Source organism: Phocoena phocoena, chromosome 15, assembly GCF_963924675.1.
Source record: "Phocoena phocoena chromosome 15, mPhoPho1.1, whole genome shotgun sequence".
Classification (NCBI taxonomy): domain Eukaryota; kingdom Metazoa; phylum Chordata; class Mammalia; order Artiodactyla; family Phocoenidae; genus Phocoena; species Phocoena phocoena.
Window position 1 is genome coordinate 51,511,922 of NC_089233.1, and position 19,897 is coordinate 51,531,818.

General features: G+C 38.5%; 1 protein-coding gene across 4 annotated transcripts in view; it reads right to left on the reverse strand.

The window, feature by feature from the left end:
* The window catches only part of PLCB4 (phospholipase C beta 4), a 156,388-nt gene that overhangs the window by 21,527 nt on the left and 114,964 nt on the right, over nucleotides 1-19,897 (reverse strand). For all 4 annotated transcript variants that reach the window (XM_065893070.1, XM_065893069.1, XM_065893068.1 and 1 more), the window contains 4 exons: nucleotides 13,685-13,773; nucleotides 12,795-12,945; nucleotides 7,838-7,887; nucleotides 7,626-7,691 (listed from right to left, as the gene is read on the reverse strand). In XM_065893070.1, coding sequence (XP_065749142.1) covers nucleotides 7,626-7,691; nucleotides 7,838-7,887; nucleotides 12,795-12,945; nucleotides 13,685-13,773 — 356 coding nt within the window. The remainder of the gene's footprint in view (nucleotides 1-7,625; nucleotides 7,692-7,837; nucleotides 7,888-12,794; nucleotides 12,946-13,684; nucleotides 13,774-19,897) is intronic.

Here is a 19,897-nt window from a genome sequence, read left to right on the forward strand (position 1 = left end):
TATTTAAATGGATTTAGCTACTCTTGCATTGTCATGGGGTAAAAAACCCACTAAATCACCCTACTACTAGCCTTCCTTCTAAGATTTAGTAATCATCATGCCTGTTTGGCACATGTATTAATTTTCCTGGGCAAATAAGGGGCTCAATGCAAGTCTAGAATAAAACATTTCAGAGGTGCCACATTCCTATGTCTCTTGCAAATATCATTGAAAGGAGGGTGGAGAAGATTGTTTCTTTAAATATTCTAGTGCAGCACAAGAAAAGGGAAAAAAAAAGAGGCTCTGAGGATTGGAAGTAAGCTGACATAGACTATTGCTTAAGGAAGTATTCTGGTGAACCTTAATTAACCCAATTAAGATATGAGGAATGAGGGTGTTTGTACCATAAAGGCATTCATGATGGCTTCAAGTATATAAGATATGCTCTACAAGGGCAGGGAAAACCTCTTTTTTTCACCACTACATGGCCCAATGCTTGGTACAAAGTAGATTCAGTAAATATTTGTTGCATGAATTAAAAAAAATTAGCATGGAAAAGCAGTAAGAGGACTTGGATTCTGGTCCCAGCTCATCCTAGTGGCCTTGTGTAACAAACATAAATCTTTCCAGGCTTCAATTTCTTTATTAGAAAACTGAACAGGACCTTGTTTGCCCAACCTAATTCATGGTTATGAGCTGCAAGTTACCTAATGTATATAGAATTTTAAAAAATTAGAAGCATATTGAATTAAAATGATTACAATGAATATACATAACAAGAAAGCTCACCTTGAAAAATTATCTCTTGTGTTTCTTCTCTGTGCTCAAAACTATCCCTGCGTGGTAGGTAGCAGGTATTGAAGTTTTGGGATAATCTGGTTCCCAGACAACACTTCCCCTTTCACAAAGAAATGGGGACCTAATTACTGATCATCACTTGATGGGCGTGGCGGTGGGCTCAAGCCTTAGCTTCCTGTTGTACAAACTAGAGGAGCCAGGAAATTATCTCTAAGCCTATTTATACTAAACACAAAACCCAAAAAAACTATCATTGATTTTATTCTTTTGGTCCTTAACTGAGTCATGAGACCCTATGGAAGAGATAAATCCTTTTTCATTCTTTCAGGTCAAGAGTACCAAAATTAAATATGTTGACTTAAAAGTCTATCTTAATTGGGATATTTTAGGGAAATTAATGTATGGCTTTTAGCAGGATTTGTATATATTTCTATCAAAGTTAAGAGTACCTGCTCTATATATGTATATGTATAATTGATTCACTTTGCTGTACACCTGAAACTAACACAACATTGTAAATCAACTATACTCCAATAAAAAAAAAAGAACTGTCTACCACTATCAACTGCTAAAGGAAAAAAAAAAATCAATAGTAACCTCAAAAACTACAGTATATCTATTTGCTCAGTGGAAAAAAAAAAAAAACATTAAGAGTAAATTCAGCTTCTTCTGGGAAAAACTTCTGCTGCAATTCATTCTTGTGGCTTATGTGACTCTGGGCATAAATTCTCACGCCACAGATGATACTGAAACATCTGAGTAAATCGCGTTTGCTCAGCACGCACCTCTGAGATTACCAGTAAACTGCCTTTGTGGGTGGTTGCTGTGTCTCTGCCCATTTCTACTTCATGACAGAGTTGTAGGTCTGTTACTGACTTCTTACCACGAATTACATTTGATGAGTTTAACAGTAGTCTTGGTGTTTATTATCAGCAAAACTGCTTGCATAGCAAAGAGCATATTTTCCATTAGCAGCTTTACTGAAATGCCAAATTTTAGTCAGATTCTCAGGCATTTTATTTGACTCATCTAGTGATGATGCTGCAAACTGGTGGTCCAAGGGATGCATTCAGTTTTTGTTATTGCTTTTTTTTTTTTTTTTGCCTACATGGTGTTTCAGAAAAAGACTGAATTAGTGGCCAATATTAAAAGAAGAGGAAATTCATGTAAGATTTCAGGTTCTGTGATTCCCCTTTAGAGAATGAAGCTGGCCCACAGACTCTCAAGGTGGGAAGACCTCAGACTCAGACCAATGGTAGGAACTGAGTCTGACTTGCCCTTTGGACAAGAATGAGTGCTCCCCGTTTTCTACATGGGGCCAACTTCCTTCATTTACTTCTTTTACCTCATTTGAGTTGGAATTCTTCTTCTAATGTGTTATTGGGGATATTTACTTAACTTTGGGCTTAAATTTTTTGCTCTAAGGATTGGACCACATCTGACAATTGAAAAGCATGCTTGTCTTTTAATGAAAGCAACCCTAGCTCTGGACCCAGATGAGCCCTGCGCTAGTGTGGGATCACGGTTGCTTAGTTCTGCTCTTTCTGTGTCTCATCTAATGGACACTTGAAAAGCAGTCCACTAGTTTCCATTTCAAATTGAGAAAGTGAGAGACAAGTAGAAGTTTGACTGTCAACCGCATTCAGAGGATCAAAAGCAATTGACCATTGCCATTTTCCGAAAACTAGCCATGTTAGCTAGCATTTCGATCCCATTTGGGGCTCAAATGGTCAGTACCTATCTTTTCTTCTCACTGTCCTAACAGCAGATCTCACAACTATTTCTTTGGCTCTCTTTCATATATGGTAGATCCTCATTGTCATATCACTATTCCTTCTCCATCCTGCAGCTAAACTTTAAGTTTGGAAATAAGCTCTCTTATGGACCATACATTTCTTAAGCCACTAGGTTAAGTAAACCACATTCTCTGCTTCCCTTTCTGAGAAGTGGCATGATTTACTCAGGCTGGTATGTAATAGCTGAGAGTGCCCTACAGTCACTGAACATGGACTGAGTACTGGTCTCTGCTTTTGGCTACTATGTGCCATGGTTGACCCATGGGTGCTGTGATTGGAAGGTATAGCATAGGCTACCTTCCCTCCTCTGTAGGTTATTTTATAACCCAGAGCTTTGAGGTAGCAAACCTTAGCCCCATCTTAGGTAGCACCATAACTGTTAGAAAGGGTTATATAAATGTTGTTTCACAGAAAGGCTGGGGTAGTTAATCCTTACTATTGCCTGACAACAGGGCAAAACCCATTTTTCAGGGAGGCCTGCTCTGCATCTTACAGGCCTTTAGTGGGGTTTTCACTGAGGAACAGTAAAGAGTGCTAAATAATATTCCTAAAGAAACAGTTTTCAAAATTAATGTGCATAGGAGAGGAGCTTATTTAAAATGTATTTCCTAGATTTCTCCTTGGAGATGATAACAAAGTCTCCAGTGGGCACAAGAATATGCAGTTCTATGAAGCCTCCAGTTCTTGGCCCAAGGATCATGTGTTGAAAAAGCAGTCCCAAAGGATGCCAAGATATCTGTGCCCTGTAGACTCATGACTGCTCTTAAAAACCTTTCACTAAGACCATCAAGATGTGTGGAAATAAAAACTAATGTGGGAAAACTCAGAGGCAACCCAATACAGTGATGAAGAGCTTGAGTTCTGGAGTCCAATAGAATTTGGTCCAAAGCTTGGCTCCACCATTTAAAAGCTAGGTGATTTAGTCAAGCTGTGTTTCTTTTAAGTGTAAATTATCTCATCTGGCAAATGGCTGGTAGACTGTTTGCAAAAAGGGCCACAATGATTTCTCTTTCTGTATCCAATCCCCTTTGCAACCTGACTTTGTGGTTCCTCCTGCCAAGAAGTAGAGTCCTCATCCCTTGAACCTGGGACAGCCTTGTGACCTGCTGTAGCCAAGAGATGAGGTGGAAGTGATGCTGTGCCAGTTCTGAGCTGAGGCTTGGTCTCTTGGGACCCCTACCATGTGAATAAGCCTGGACTACTGCTGAAGATGAGAGACCACAGAAAGCAGAGGCCTTCCAAAGTCAGGCAGCCCCCCACATCTGCCCACCATATGCCAAACTGGTAGTGACAGCAGATGTACAAGTGAACCCAGATGAGACCAGGAACATCATCCAGCTGAGCTACAAAATTGTGGGCTAAATAAACAGTGGCTGTTTTTCGTCACTACATTTGGGGATAGTTTGTTACTCAGCAAAAGCTAACTGATACAAGTTAATATAATTATAATACTCCTTTATATAATTGTTATAAGAATACCAAATAATAAATGCTTATGTATATATTAGCTAGTTTTACCTTTTGAAAAGTATTGACAGATAGAAAAACTAGTGTTAGGATCAATAAGATCAAATGGGATCAGGCACTAAGCGGGTCCAGTGGTAACAGATTCACCACATCCTCTCACCTCCTTCACCAGTGTTTCTTTTTTTCAGTTTTAAAGACAAGTGCATTAGTTGAGTAGACCTCAGTATATATTGGGCAAGTAAATATTCCAATATACCCTTAATCTTAAAAGTTGGCTCAGACGAGACAGTGGAAAGAATTAGGGAAGTACTATAGACTGAAAAGTTACAGAAACTTTATAGAGAGAAAGGTCTAACTGTTTGAAAATAATTATTTGCAAAGCCTTTGGACAGTTCAAATAGATGAAAAGCACTTTAATTATAACCAGCATGAATGAGTTATATTGCTCTAGGCACTTCTCTGAATTTCATTTTATTCATGTCTAAAATGTGGATAATACCATTTGGGTTTCAGGGATATTGTGAGAATTTAAGAATGTATATACAATGTGTAACACAAAAGTAACATTAAATAAATGTCAGCCTTATTAGTAGTGGTAGTTCTATATAAAAAGATTATGGAATTCAGAGTTCGTAAATTATACTGCCAAAGCAGGTTGAATAGAAAAGTGGGCCCCCTGTGTATTTAATGTGGGAGAAGGAATTCATCATAAGCTTATAATCATACATTTGTGACTTTAACTTCTGAAGTACATGAGGATATGGAAAACAAGCCATGAAATGCATTGGCCTGCTAAGAAATGCTTTCAAAAAGCATTCTGAAAAGCAACAGGCAAGCACTGTATATTTTACTGTGCAATTTGGCTCTGTTACTTGACTGAAGGCATTTTGAAGGCTTCCTCCAAAAAATGTACACTAGAGCTGTTACGAAAGTCCACACAAATTTAGATGGTAGGATTTAGGGAGATTTAAAATCTCCTTTTTAAGTTTTGGTTCTATTAGAATGTGAGGCTCCAAGAAGCTTGAAGTTGTTTCTGCAAATGGAGGCAACTTGGATTCTATTCTGCCATATAGGATTTATTTGTTACTAAATACTAATATTTCCTCACCAATAAGTGTGAAGAAAATGGAAGGAATAAAGTTCAGTGGCATCAGAGGGGAAGAGCTATCAAAGCTACCTCTAAATTCTCTCATGGAAAAATAATTTTTCACTTGCTATTGACTGAATATTTGTATCCCTCCCCACTTTGAATTCATATGTGGAAGCCTTAATCCCCAGTGTGTTTGGAGGGGGTGCCTTTGGGAGGTGGTGAGGTCATGAGGGTGGAGCATTCATGAATGGGATTAGTGCCCTTATAAGAAGATACAGGAAAGAGATGAAAGCTCTCCACACCATGTAAGGAGCAGTAAGAAGGAGGCTGTCTGTAAACCAGGAAGGGGGCCCTCATCAGACACTGAATCTGGTGCACCCTGACCTTGGACTTCCAGCCTCCAGTACTGTAAGAAAGAAATTGTTGGTTAAGCCACCTGGTCTATGGTAATCGTCATAGCAGCCCAAACTGACTAAGACACCATCTTTGCCACTTTTCCGATTAAGCAGATAGGCCTGTTAATAGAACTGAGACAGTCTGAACTCGAAGGTTTAGATAGGGAATCAGCAGACAATTCTGCTCAGTGTTATAGAGGTTAAGTCCTAAAGAACCAAGGAGCAACCTTCCTCAGCAGCTGTCCAGGTAACCAGTATATTGATACTCTCCAAACTAGATGGAGATTTACATACTGTCCCATGTGCTGCCACTGTCTTTGATGTAACACAGGAACTTGTTTACTTACTGAAGCATCCAATATCCTTCACAGAATAATGCAATATGAGTATGGGTTCCAGACTCAAGACAATTTGGGTTCAAATATTGGCTCTGCTACCCTCTAATGCTGGGGCATTAGTTACATGGCTTCACCTCCCTGATCTTAACTTCCACATGTGCACAATGGGGACTTAGAATTTATCTTATAGGGTAGAAAGTATAAGATGAGGTAATAAATATAAAGTGCTGAGCACAGCATCTGGAAAATAACTTCACATACAAAAATCCTAGATGGTATATTATTCTTATTATTATCAGACATGGTATATTTCCTGGTCATGCCTCAAGGAAATATTAAATGAGACTCAGGCCAAAATGCTTAAATTTCCAATCAGTCCAAAGGCCATTGAGATGCCTGCCTCAATAACAGAGATCCAACTTAAACAGAAGGAAAATCTGGTGGATGACTCCTTGCCATATGGTTACCAACTCCATTCCTAATAACCAAAGTCATTGAAAGTGCATTCGCATTTCCTTTTCTCTCCGTTTTCTGTTCCCTTTCCATATTCCAGCTTGCTGCCAATGACCAATAAAATGGAAATCCCTACTTGAGCTCTGTCTCCACACTTATAAAAATCTGTGGCGGGTTTTCCACGTGGCAATGAAAGGAATTCCACTGAATAGAATTGAAATTCGAGCAGTCTTTGAAGTGACCGCTATATCAGCAAATCCATGAAGCCAATAATACAGGGACTGTTACTAGGCCAAGATTAGGCCAAATTTCTCAAAGGAGCACAAACCATTAAAGAGATGACAGAGTACCAGGCTGCACTCTTTGCATCTTCGTATTTGAAGTGACTCAGAGGTTCATCACTCAAGTCCAGCTCTGCAGGCTGTGCCTTGGTTTGAGGCTGGGGTCAGGGTATAAAGAAGTGGGATGGCAACATGAGCTTAAAAGAATTCAGAAGTCCTTTCAAGTTAAGAAATTAAAATTTCTCTTGCTCTCCTTACCCATAATGGAAGAGGACATATTTACCCTTCCAGCAGCAGCAGCTGTTGTGATACATCCTCGGAAGGAAAAAGATATCACGTTTGTCTCTTTTCCCGGTGAGGGAAGACTTGAAAGCAGGATGGCGTCTGGGTGCTGTGAAGTTTTTCAACCTACGTGAGAATTCCTGCTATTCTCTTAACTTTGTAGCTAACTTAGATTTTCTCATGATCACTGTCCAAAGACCTCTTCTTATGGGTAAGTAGGAACAACAACTATATTCCATAAGTAGGCCAGCAAGCAGAGTTTACATAATGGGGGGGGAAGGTGAGACAAACTCTTTCTCTAGGTGGCTTGGGTGAGAAGTTTGGAGCTGGCCAGCATCTCCCCTGACACACCATGTATGGCAAACTATTTGCCAGTGACTAAGGGAATTTCGGTACCCAGAGACTAAGACTATGTGCTGGTTTTCAATAGTCAGGTGACAGCCCACTCGTTTAGATAAAGTCAAATTATGAAACAATTTTGAAATGGGTGAAGCTTTGTTATGCTTTTGAAATAAATGTTAGAAACACAGATCACAAATCAGTGACAACCAATCCCAAACGGATTCTATTTTTAAATTTCATTTCTAAGCAGTTAAAATGAAGGTCCTTCTGCCCAGTTGGCTGGTATCAGTTTCTAAGTAGTGTTTTTGGCTGTGAGGTTTCATCAGAGAGATGAAAGGAAAAAACACACAAACAAGCAAACAAAACTACACACACATATTGCTTGCCCACACAAAACACTCTACCTTTGCATGTTTCTTCTTTAAAGAATTGAGCTCCTTCTGTTGTTTCTTTAAATGCTTCAAGTAAGCCTGTGGGGGGGAAAAAGAAAGACAGGATCCCAAATAAGTTTGTGTAGTACTACCACAATGACTACAGTTGGTGAGAAACAAAAATAAGTCAGTTTCACCAACAGGCAGAACACAAGAGTGCTGGCAAAATGAGGGAGTAATTTTACCTTCATCTGCTTTAAATCTTCTATCCTCACTTGAGGGATCAGTTCAATACCTGAAACAAAAAGTCACTGTGTATATTAAAAATGAGAGAGAATAAGTGATCATATCAAATTCACAGTTTTGAAATCTCATCTAAAGATGCTGATGCAGCTTTCCGTGTAATGTTATGGATATAAACATCTTAGTTTTCTATTACAGAGCAATTAATTAGACACTTACCTGAAACGTTTATTGTTTTAGGTCAGGTTTCCTACTATCAGAGCCTGAAAAGGGGATTTGTGTACACACGATTTATCAAGGGAAGGCTCTCAGGAGAAACCCCTTAGAGGGTGGGAGAGAAGCAGGATAGGGCAGAGGAAGAAGCTTGAGTGTCTTTCTAGCTGAAATCCAGCCTAGGTCTGATCCTACAGGAAATTCTTTAGCATAAATGGCCCTCTGGTGTTGTTCTAGTTTGAGGTAAGGAAACTGGGCTTTTGTAACCCCATATCACTCAGCTAAGGGTGTCAGAGATTTTACAGAATCTTCCTTTTCGAGGCAAGAGAACTCACATGGTCTGAGGGCAACTCTAGGGAGAAAAGTGCAGCTGTGATTTGCAGTCAGCCAGTATTCCCAGACACCGAGGGTTGTGACACCAACCTCATAGAGGAGATCAGACCAGGCACAGCAGCATCTATTACAGTTACCTTTATCTTTGTATTTGAAGGCTCATCCTATCAGTCCACTAACTACCAACTCTATTCCCAGCTTAACCATCATCAAAGAACAAAACATTTTTTCAGCCGCTTTCTTTAACTGAATTTAATTTTAGCATTTAAGTGATATACTACTGAGTCCAAAAATGCCTTTAACAGACAGAAAATAATGAAAATAATGAAATCAAACCATCGTAGAACAGGACGCTGTCATGAGGACCTAGATTAATATACTAAGTCATCCTGTTACTGGAGTGATGCTAAGCCAGGTGTTGTCATGGCAACCACATTTGTAGGCGAATCCCAAAACATGTTCTGTTTGACTGCAGATTTTCATCTTAGGCAAACAAGACGAATGTGCCCTCTGTACTATAATTGATTTCCGTTAGAATCCCAAAGGCTAGGTATGAAATATTCAAGAAAGATAAGGTGTCAAGTTCTAGGTTCTTGTTTTTCAGCTGTACTCATTTTAAGATGTGCACATCCAGTGTGAGCGTGGTAAGGACAGAAAAAAGGAGAGTCATGGCGGAGAGAAATCAGTCTTCTGATCTATAACATTTTGTGATAGGAGCGTCAAGGGATCATGGGGCTACTCTCTAATCTCTTAGGTCTGACATCACAAGCTAATTCCCTGCTTTACTGCAGGGCAGAGGGGTCTATCCTGGCATCACTAAGAGCTCCCTATCTTTGGGTCTCTTTTCTCTCTTCTATAAAATGAACACACAGAATTGGGGGGCATGCAAGGTCCTCTGGAGATCTAACAAATATTAAGAGTTTGACCTAGTCTGATGACACTCTTTTTTGGTGTTTGTTCAATGAAATCTTGATTAACAGGACCCTGTGAAAACATAAACCTTTGGTCTTTTTTGGAGAAAGACACATTATAAAAGTGTTAGTTCCTGTGAATGATTTAGTTAGTTAGGAAAAAAACACACTCTACAGAACAGGAACTGGTACATGCTTGGTTTCATCTATATGTCCAAAGCAGCTTGTCTAATAGGACTTCCAACAAGAGTGGATATGTTCCATCTGTGAGCTGTCCAGTGGATGGCCACGAGTTCCACGTGGCTCTTGAGCACCTGAAATGTGGCCAGTGCACCTAAGGAACTCAAGTTTTGATTTTTAAGCCCAAATAGCCACATGTGGCCAGTGGTTTCTATATTGGATAGTGTAGGTCTCCAGGCTTCTGGTGTGAAAGTAGGGGTGAATTTGTCCAATTTGGGCCCCAAAGATTTTGACTAGTTGAAGGTTCAGTATATATTTTTTTATTTTTATCAATGCAGCTCATTAAAAATGACATGTTTTCTCTCAAACCGTAATTTGGAAATCAACTAGTTGAGTTTCCTTAATTTTTTATCCTTAAAATTAAAGAGAAAATCAAGCAGCATTGGTGCAGTTATTGCTATTTGGCTGTGTGTCTAAGAGAAATCATGTAGAACTTCAGGACTCCTCACCTTCACAGATGTTCACAGCAAATTCTGTCGGGCCCCACCCTGACAGCTTCCTTTTCACCCTGAAACTTCTCTTCTTGGCTCAGACAGGACACCTCTCTTCCCTCTTTATGCAGCAGGATCGTTTCCTTTCTCTTGATTCAGCTCTTCCTCAGAGCCTGTTTCACTATATAGCTCTCTCTTGCATTTTCCTTCTCTTTCTCTTCACTGGTTCCTACCAACATGCTACTGCTCTACACAACCACCATTTTATATCTTAAATCATCAACTTTTCTAACCTGGTTTCCATTCTCATCACCCAGGCATCCCTGATCTAACAGTAATTATGCAGTCTTAACTTCTCTGGACTGTCTACAATACCTTCCAAAACTCATTCTTCTTATAACATAGATCTCTCTCTGTTTTTCTTTGTTTTCATTCCTGCTATCTTTCTAAGCATTCTCACATTCGATCTCTCTCTTTCTCTTCCTTCTACCTCCTCTTTACCTACCACAGCTCTGCTGTTGCATGTTTCCACCCAGATGTACCACTGACAGTTTGAACCTGATGATGTCCAGGACCAGAATCATCTTACTCAAAGTTTTTCTTCCTCTTGAGTTCTCTACTTCACTCAACGGCACCATCTCTCTCTGTGACCTGACCTTGAAGTCGCTGAGTTACCTCCTAAGTCCCATATCCAAGCCACCAATTGATTTCCATCCTTCCTTTCCCTCTGAGTACTTCCAGCCTAATTCAGGCCCTCCTGGCCATTAGTATGGCTCATTCATTCATCAGCCATTTACTTCTTAAGAGAAGAGACTTTAGATCTTTACTAGGCATCGTTCCAGGGACACTGAATGACAGAGGGGTGGTCTTGTCAGCAATAACTGCTTTCTCTGGTTGTTATCACGTCATATAAATATAATGTGAATAAATATATAATACAAATATAAGGTGATAAGCGTTATAGTAGAGGCACAAATACTCTAATTCTTCACTTGCCCTTAGCATCCATTCCTTCCTTTTAAAGAATATTTCTGCCAAGACTGTATTAATCTTCTTAAAAAAATCCTCTGATGTCATTTCCCATTCTCAGGTGGTCCCAGATCCTTTCCAGACCAGGACTGGCCCTGCCCCCTTTCCTACCCCTGGCTGCTTCCTATGTGGCTTCCTCCTGGGCTCCTCCACCTTCTCTTCCTGTTCACATCAGACCTTCATTTCAAGGCCCAGCTCAGTTAGGACATCATCCTTAAGTCTCCTCTGAGCACCAGCTGGAAGGGGCCCTCTCCCTCTTGTTTCTGAGAGGTCAGCGCTCACAAACACTGCCTGGTCGAGGGGTGGAAGCCTGTCCCATCTTACCCCTCGGGCCATGTGTGGTCCCTGAAGGTGCAAAGGCATTTCTCATAGAACCGAGTACTGCCACTTAGAGGAGGCTCCCAAGTCTCCTGAACAAAAGGCCAAAATGAAAGTGTGTAGACCCTCTTCCTCAGGGCGTCTGCAGAGGGGACGAGGGAAAGGGAGAGCTTTCTTCCAATGGCTCCTTCCTGTGTAATCTCATTTGGAACCAGGAGTGAAACAGTTCAAAACACAAACATGGTCCCTTCTAGAACTAGGATCACTTCTGTCCTCTGAAAGCTAGTCACACTGCTTTTGCAGGCCACTTAATTCACTATAATTACTAATGTCTTTATGTGCTGGTGGGCATGACACAAGAACTTTAACTAAACAAAAACTCTTCCATTTTCCACTCTCTATCTCTGTCTGGGTGGCTGATGTTAAGAACGACCAGTGCTGGACGGAATGCCCAAATCCTGTATTATTACCTTGTTCCACATTCTTTCCAGGGAGAAACAGACAAGTTGCAAAGTACAACTGGGGCTACTTTTGTGCCATCTCATTCTCTAATTTGTTTCACAAAGCTCAGTGCACACTTATTTTCCTGCTAAATTACAATGCTGCTTTGGTTAAGGAAAGTCTGTCATTTCTTACCTTAAACTGCAGCACTGTGTGTATTTAAGTAAACAGACAACTTGATCTTCTTATATCAAAGATGCCGAATTCACATATAAATGGGAGATATATATACTGAGTAGAAAACCATTAGGAAAAGCAGAAATTCTTCTTAAAGTAAGAAGAGCGAATTTAGTAAATGATTCAGGTCAAGGAGAATATTTACAATATTTAATTATCATATGGGATGGGGATCATCCAATCAGAATGGAGGCCTGGACAATAAGAATGGAAGTTCCCTTTAAATAATCAGTACAATTGCTCCCCCTACATACTGGCACACGGGACACATAATTCTTTGCAATGCCACCTCTAATGATCTTTCGTTTCATTCATAGGTAACCACACAGAACTGGCCTTCAGATGTCCGTCAATAATTTTACAAATAAATAGTCACGGATGCTAAATATCTACAGATGGGGGGAAATTCTCAATAAAGGAATGCAGGAATGTTAGAACAATCAGGATTCTGTTGGTTCATAAGCTCACTGCCCATGCCTATGGTAGTATCTGGAGGAAAGAGGGGATAAGTTCAGTAAGTTCACTCTGTGAATGTTTTTTCCATAAAGGACACCAAATGTAAACATTTCTAGATCTACGAATATTGTACACAGTATGACTACAGTGCAGGGGATCTAGCAGAGGAAACACTGGCTTCCTGTTAACCACTCAGGGAAATTAAGCTGTTTGTTCAACCCACAAGAAAACCTGCTGCTCTTGAGATTTATGGAACCATGAAAGTTGGCTAAATTAACAATTCTAAATACCTGCATCAAAGGTTCTAAAATTGCCAGAAGAGACAAGGAGCCCAGACAACTCTCCTTTACCTTTCTTGGCCTCCAGGCCAGCTCCCAGGGCGGCCGTGGTGGTGGGCCTGAGCTCTGAGCTGCTCTGAGGGGTCACACTTGCTTTCGCTGTGTTGGCTTTCCCTTTCTTGTCATTCTTTGACGTGTCACTGGGCACGTCGGCGATGTCACTCTGGAACAGAAATGTTTATACTGACCCAAATGAATGCCACCTCAAGTTCAAATGTCTTGCACATTCTTCCTTTTACTGAATCCAGTCTGTACCATCAACTTTTCCCCTTCAGCATCCTAACCTCTACTCCTTAAATAGATCTTTGCTTGGCAGGAGTAAACACATGGTTTCCTCAGGCTTGAAATAAATGATGAAGCCTAGGAAAGCAGATGTAGCTCCTTTATAAGCAGGGTATACCTTCTTTTCTTCCAGCTACTGGAGAGATTTCCATTTCCATCCTAAACTGAGGAGTAACGGGAGTTTTAGAAACAAAGAAGCAAACACCACAACTGTGCACTGAAATTGAAGGTTGGATGCAAGACTAGTAAAAAATAAACAATAGTAAACGCCAATTTCATTAATATACTGAATAAGGTTAGCTGGTATTTCAGTGTCTCACAAAAGCACCCTATATCCTAAATGTTCCTAAAAGCATCATGAATGTTTTCCATTTCATTTCTAATGGGGCCAGGATCCCCAGATGTGAGTGAAGCCACAGTGAGGATGTGGGTCACATTTTATTAAATATGCTATGTCCTCATAGACCTTTGAAACTCTTTTGTTGAATTGATAAGTTCAGTTTCAAAAACCACTTTTGAACTTGTTCTATTAATTTATTACTTTGTCTTGCTCTTGTAATCACTGTTAGACAACCAAATTTCCCCAACTCGGCTGTCTTTAATTCACCATTGCTACTTACGGTTTCAATGCCCATAGCTCTCATTTGGTCTGCTCTCTTTTCCGTAATGGAAAGAAATTTCTTTGGATCTGATAAAGCATCCACAATATCTGGGGGAAAAAAATATCACTGAGCTGTGAATTCTCTGTTTTACTGAAAACATCTATGAAAATTCAGCTAACAAACTGTTTATAATCTCTGACCCCTGTGATGCCTTCTGTTAAGTACCTTCTCCTAGGACATAAGACAAGGTTAGAAAAGCACAATTAGTTGCTGAAAACAAGAAATAAGTAAAGGCAAGAATAAAAGGCAAGATGATTTTCTTTTAGTTTCCCTTTATTTTTTTTCCCCAAATGAAGAAGATGGGGAGGCAGGTCAAGCTAAGTGAATTGCCTTGGGGTCTCTCTACTTGTGTTACTTTGAACAAGTTGATCAATATTTCCAGCCTCAGTTTCTTCATAGGAAAATTAGAACTAATACCACCCACCCTGCAGAGGCACTATGAGCATTCAATGAAAAAGTACCTGGAGCACAGTAGACGCCACCAGCACTAGCCTTATTCTTAGGTACAGAAGGAAAATGTATATTTAAAGCCAATTTTGGTACCATGTAGATAAAGTGAGTGCAAGTTATAGCTGAGAAAACACTGGAGAAATATTTCAAGATTTCATCGTTTAGGGAATTCCCTGGCAGTCCAGTGGTTAGGACTTGGTGCTTTCACTGTGGTGGCCCAGGTTCAATCCCTGGTCAGGGAACTAAGATCCCAGGAGCCTCCCGGTGTGGCCAAAAAAAAAAATAAATCGTCTTTTACATAACATCAGTTGAAGAGCTCCAAGTACTTTCAAATGGAATTTCATACAATTTTGTATAATTTATCAATATTATAGAAGGAATCATTATTCTCATACCCTTAAAGCAGTACATAATTTACAACCCATAAAAGTTGTATGTTTTTAAATTTACCCCTAGCAGAATCACCTTCCTAATTACATTGATATGATTTTTTAATTTTTTCTTAATTTTTTTTCTTTTATAATAGAAAATAATATATACACATGATAAACATTCAAATGTATAAAATGAAAAGTAAACATCTCCTCTCCTGCCCATCCCAGACAAAACTCACACCCATTTATGATAAAAGCTCTCCAGAAAGTGGGCATAGAGGGAACCTACCTCAACATAAAAAAGGCCATATACCACAAACCCACAGCAAACATCATCCTCAATGGTGAAAAACTGAAAGCATTTCCTCTAAGATCAGGAACAAGACAAGGATGTCCACTCTCACCACTATTATTCAACATAGTTTTGGAAGTCCTAGCCATGGAAATCAGAGAAGAAAAAGAAATAAAAGGAATACAAATTGGAAAAGAAGTAAAACTGTCACTGTTTGCAAATGACATGATACTATACATAGAGAATCCTAAAGATGCCACCAAAAAACTACTAGAGCTAATCAATGAATTTGGTAAAGTTGCAGGATACAAAATTAATGCACAGAAATCTCTTGCATTCCTATACACTAATGATGAAAAATCTGAAATTTAAGGAAACACTCTCATTTACTACTGCAACAAAAAGAATAAAATACCTAGGAATAAACCTACCTAAGGAGACAAAAGACCTGTATGAAGAAAACTATAAAACACTGATGAAAGAAATTAAAGATGATACAAATAGATGGAGAGATATAGCATGTTTTTGGATTGGAAGAATCAACATTGTGAAAATGACTATACTACCCAAAGCAATCTACAGATTCAATGCAATCCCTATCAAACTACCAATGGCATTTTTTACAGACTAGAACAAAAAATCTTAAAATTTGTATGGAGATACAAAAGACTCTGAATAGCCAAAGAAGTCTTGAGGGAAAATAATGGAGCCAGAGAAATCAGACTCCCTGACTTCAGACTATACTACAAAGCTACAGTAATCAAGACAATATGGTACTGGCACAAAAACAGAAATATAGATAATTGGAACAGGATAGAAAGCCCAGAGATAAACCCATGCACCTATTGTCAACTAATCTGTGACAAAGGAGACAAAGATGTTAAATGGAGAAAAGACAGTCTCTTCAATAAGTGGTACTGGGAAAACTGGACAGCTACATGTAAAAGAATGAAATTAGAACATTCCCTAACACTATACACAAAAATAAACTCAAAATGCATTAGATATCTAAATGTAAGACTGGACACTATAAAACTCTTAGAGGAAAACATAGGAAGAACACTCTTTGACATAAATCACAGCAAGGTCTTTTTTGATCCACCTCCTAGAGTAATGGAAATAAAAACAAAAATAAACAAATGGGACCTAATGAAACTTAAAAGCTTTTGCACAGCAAAGACAACCATAAACAAGCCCAAAAGACAACCCTCAGAATGGGAGAAAATATTTGCAAACGAATCAATGGACAAAGGGTTAATCTCCAAAATATATAAACAGCTCATGCAGCTCAATATTTAAAAAGTAAACAACCCAATCCATAAATGGGCAGAAGACCTAAATAGACATTTCTCCAAAGAAGACATACAGATGGCCAAGAAGCACATGAAAAGCTGCTCAACATCACTAATTGTTAGAGAAATGCAAATCAAAACTACAATGAGGTATCACCTCACAGCAGTTAGAATGGGCATCATGAGAAAATCTACAAACAACAAATGCTGGAGAGGGTGTGGAGGAAAGGGAACCCTCTTTCACTGTTGGTGGGAGTGTAAATTGATACAGCCACTATGGAGAACAGTATGGAGGTTCCTTAAAAAATTAAAAATAGAATTACCTTATGACCCAGTAATCCCACTACTGGGCATATACCCAGAGAAAACCATAATTCAAAAAGACACATGTACCCCAATGTTCATTGCAGCACCATTTACAATAGCCAGGTCATGGAAGCAACCTAAATGGCCATCGACAGATGAATGGATAAAGAAGATGTGGTACATATATACAATGTGGTACAATGTGGTACATATATACAATATACATATATTACTCAGCGATAAAAAGGAACGAAATTGGGTCATTTGTAGAGACATGGATGAATCAAGAGACTGTCATACAGAGTGAAGTAAGTCAGAAAGAGAAAAAGAAATATCATATATTAACGCATATATGTGGAACCCAGAAAAATGGTACAGATGAACCAGTTTGCAGGGCAGAAATTGAGACACAGGTGTAGAGAACAAACGTATGGACACCAAGGGGAGAAAGCGGCAGGGGGTGGGGATGGTAGTGTGATGAACTGGGAGACTGGGATTGACATATATACACTAATATGTATAAAATGGATAACTAATAAGAACCTGCTGTATCAAAATAAATAAAATTAAATTTTAAAAAAGTAACACAATCATCTCAATAGATGCAGAAAAAACTTTTCACAAAATTCAACATCCATTTATGATTATAAACCTTCAACAAACTTGGTATAGAGGGAACATACCTCAACATAATAAAGTCCTTATATGACAAGCCCACAGCTGGCATCATACTCAATAGTGAAAAGCTGAAAACATTTCCTCTCAGATCAGGAATAAGACAAGGATGCCCACTCTTGCCACTTTTATTCAAAACAATATGGGAAGTCCTAGCCACAGCAATCAAACAGGAAAAAGGAATCAAAATTGCAAAGGAAGAAGTAAAATTGTCACTGTTTACAGATGACACGATACTATACATAGAAAAGTCTAAAGATGCCACCAAAAAACACCAGAACTCATTAATGAATTCAGTAACGTTGCAGGATACAAAGTTAATATACATAAATCTGTTGCTTTTCTGTACACTAACAACAAACTATCAGAAAGAGAAAGCAGGAAAACAATCTATTTACAATCACATCAAAAAGAATAAAATACCTAGAAATAAACCTAAATAAGGAGGTAAAAGACCTATACTTGGAAAAGTAAAGACACTGATGAAAGAAATTGAAGATGACACAAACAGATGGAAAGATATACTGTGTTCCTGATTGGAAGAATTAATATTGGTAAAATTGACCATACTACCCAAGGCAATCTACTGATTCGATGTAATTCTTATCAAATACCATAACGTTCTTCACAGAATTAGAACAAATAATTCCAAAATTCATATGGAGACACAAAAGACCCCAAATAGTCAAAACAATCTTGAAGAATTAAAGCTGGAGGTATCACACTCCCTGATTTCAAACTATACTAAAAGCGACAGTAATCAAAATAGTATGGTACTGGCACCAAAACAGATACATAGATCAATGGAACAGAATAGAGAGCCTAGAAACGAGCCCACAGTTATATGGGCAATTACTCTATGACAAAAGAGGCAAGAATATACAATGGGGAAAAGACAGACTCTTCAATAAATGGTATTGGGAAAACTGGACAGCTACATGCAGAAGAATGAAACTAGATTACTTTCTCACATTATGCACAAAAATAAATTCAAAATGGATTAAAGACTTAAATGTAAGACCTGAAACCAAAAAACTTCTAGAAGAAAACATAGGCAGTAAGCTCTTTGACATCAGTCTTAGTAATATTTTTTTGGATATGACTCCTCACATAAGGGAAACAAAAGCAAAAATGAACAAATGGGAGTATATCAAACTAAAGACTTTTGCACAGTGAAGGAAACCATCAACAAAACAAAAGTACTATCTACTGAGTGGGAGAAGATATTTGCAAACGATAAATATGACAGGGGATTAATATCCAAAATATACAAAGAATTCATACAACTCAACATCAAAAAAACAAACAACCTGATTTTAAAAAAAGGGCAAAGGATCTGAATAGACAGTTTTCCAAAGAAGACATACAAATGGCCAACAGACACATGAAAAGATGCTCAACATCACAACTCGTCAGGGAAATGCAAATCAAAGCCACAATGACATATCACCTCACACCTGTCAGAGTGGCTATACAAAAGGCACACACTTCTAGTTATAAGATAAATAAGTACCAGGGACGTATGTACAACATGATAAACATAATTAACAGTGCTGTATGTTAAATATGAAAGTTGTTAAGAGAATAAACCCTAAGAGTTCTCATCACAAGGAAAAGGTTTCTTTCCTATTTCTTTAATTTTGTATCTATATGAGATGATGGATGTTCACTAAACTTATTTAGTGATAATCATTTCATGATGTATATAAACCAAATCATTATGCTGTACACCTTAAACTTAGATGGCACTGTATGTCAATTATATCTCAATACAACTGGAAGAAAAAATTATATAATATGCTTTTTAGATGTATTAGGTTATATATGTAGAGCTTTGAAAATTATCTTTAGTGAGTAGACAATGTTCCATTGAGTTTATGTATAAAACTACTCCCCACTGCTAGATATTTATATGGACTTTCAATTTTTCTATAAAAGATGACTTTGCAAGGAATATGTTAGTGCAAAAAATGATTTCTTCATCATTTTAAAATCAGAAATTAGTAGTTCAGATATATAATATAACAACATATATGCCGATGGGCATTCCTAACAAACGTTTTACCTAATAAGCTTTAAAATAGTTATTGAAGAATAATTAATGGAAAAAATGAGTATCGAGAAAATAAAGCAGAATCAAGAGGGCACATTGGGTTGAATACCACCTCAAAAAATTCATGTCTGCCCAGAACCTCAGAATGTGACCTTATTCATAAACAGGGCCTTTGCACATGTAATTAGTTAAGGTCTGAGATGAAACCATTCTGGGTTAAGGCTGGCCCTAAATCCCATGGCTAGTATGTTTATAAGAAGAGGACAGGACACACAGAGACAAAGAGAAGAAAGGCCAGGTGATGATGGAGGCAGATTGCAGTGATACAGCTACAAGCCAAGGAACACTAAGGGCTGTGGGCAGCCACCAGGAGGGTCTGGGAAGAGGAAAGGAAGGATTTTCCTAAGAGCCTCCAGAAGGAGCATGGTCCTGCTGACCGCTTGATTTCAAACTTCTAGCTTTCAGAACTGTGAGAGAATAAAAGTTTCTGTTGTTTGAAGTCTACCAGTCTTACTTATTTATATTTTTTAAAAATACCAACATTTTGGGGTTTAGTGCCATTTCCAAATAGCTGGTCTCCTGATGAAGAGTTTCCATGTATATTCCTGTTTTTCTCCTCCCTCCTTCCTGCCCATGTTTTCTCACTTCCATATAGAGTTGAAAGCATCAATTTAGGTATCCCCAAGAACTGCAAAGAAAATGGCGGTTCCTTAGTACAGACTTCCAGAT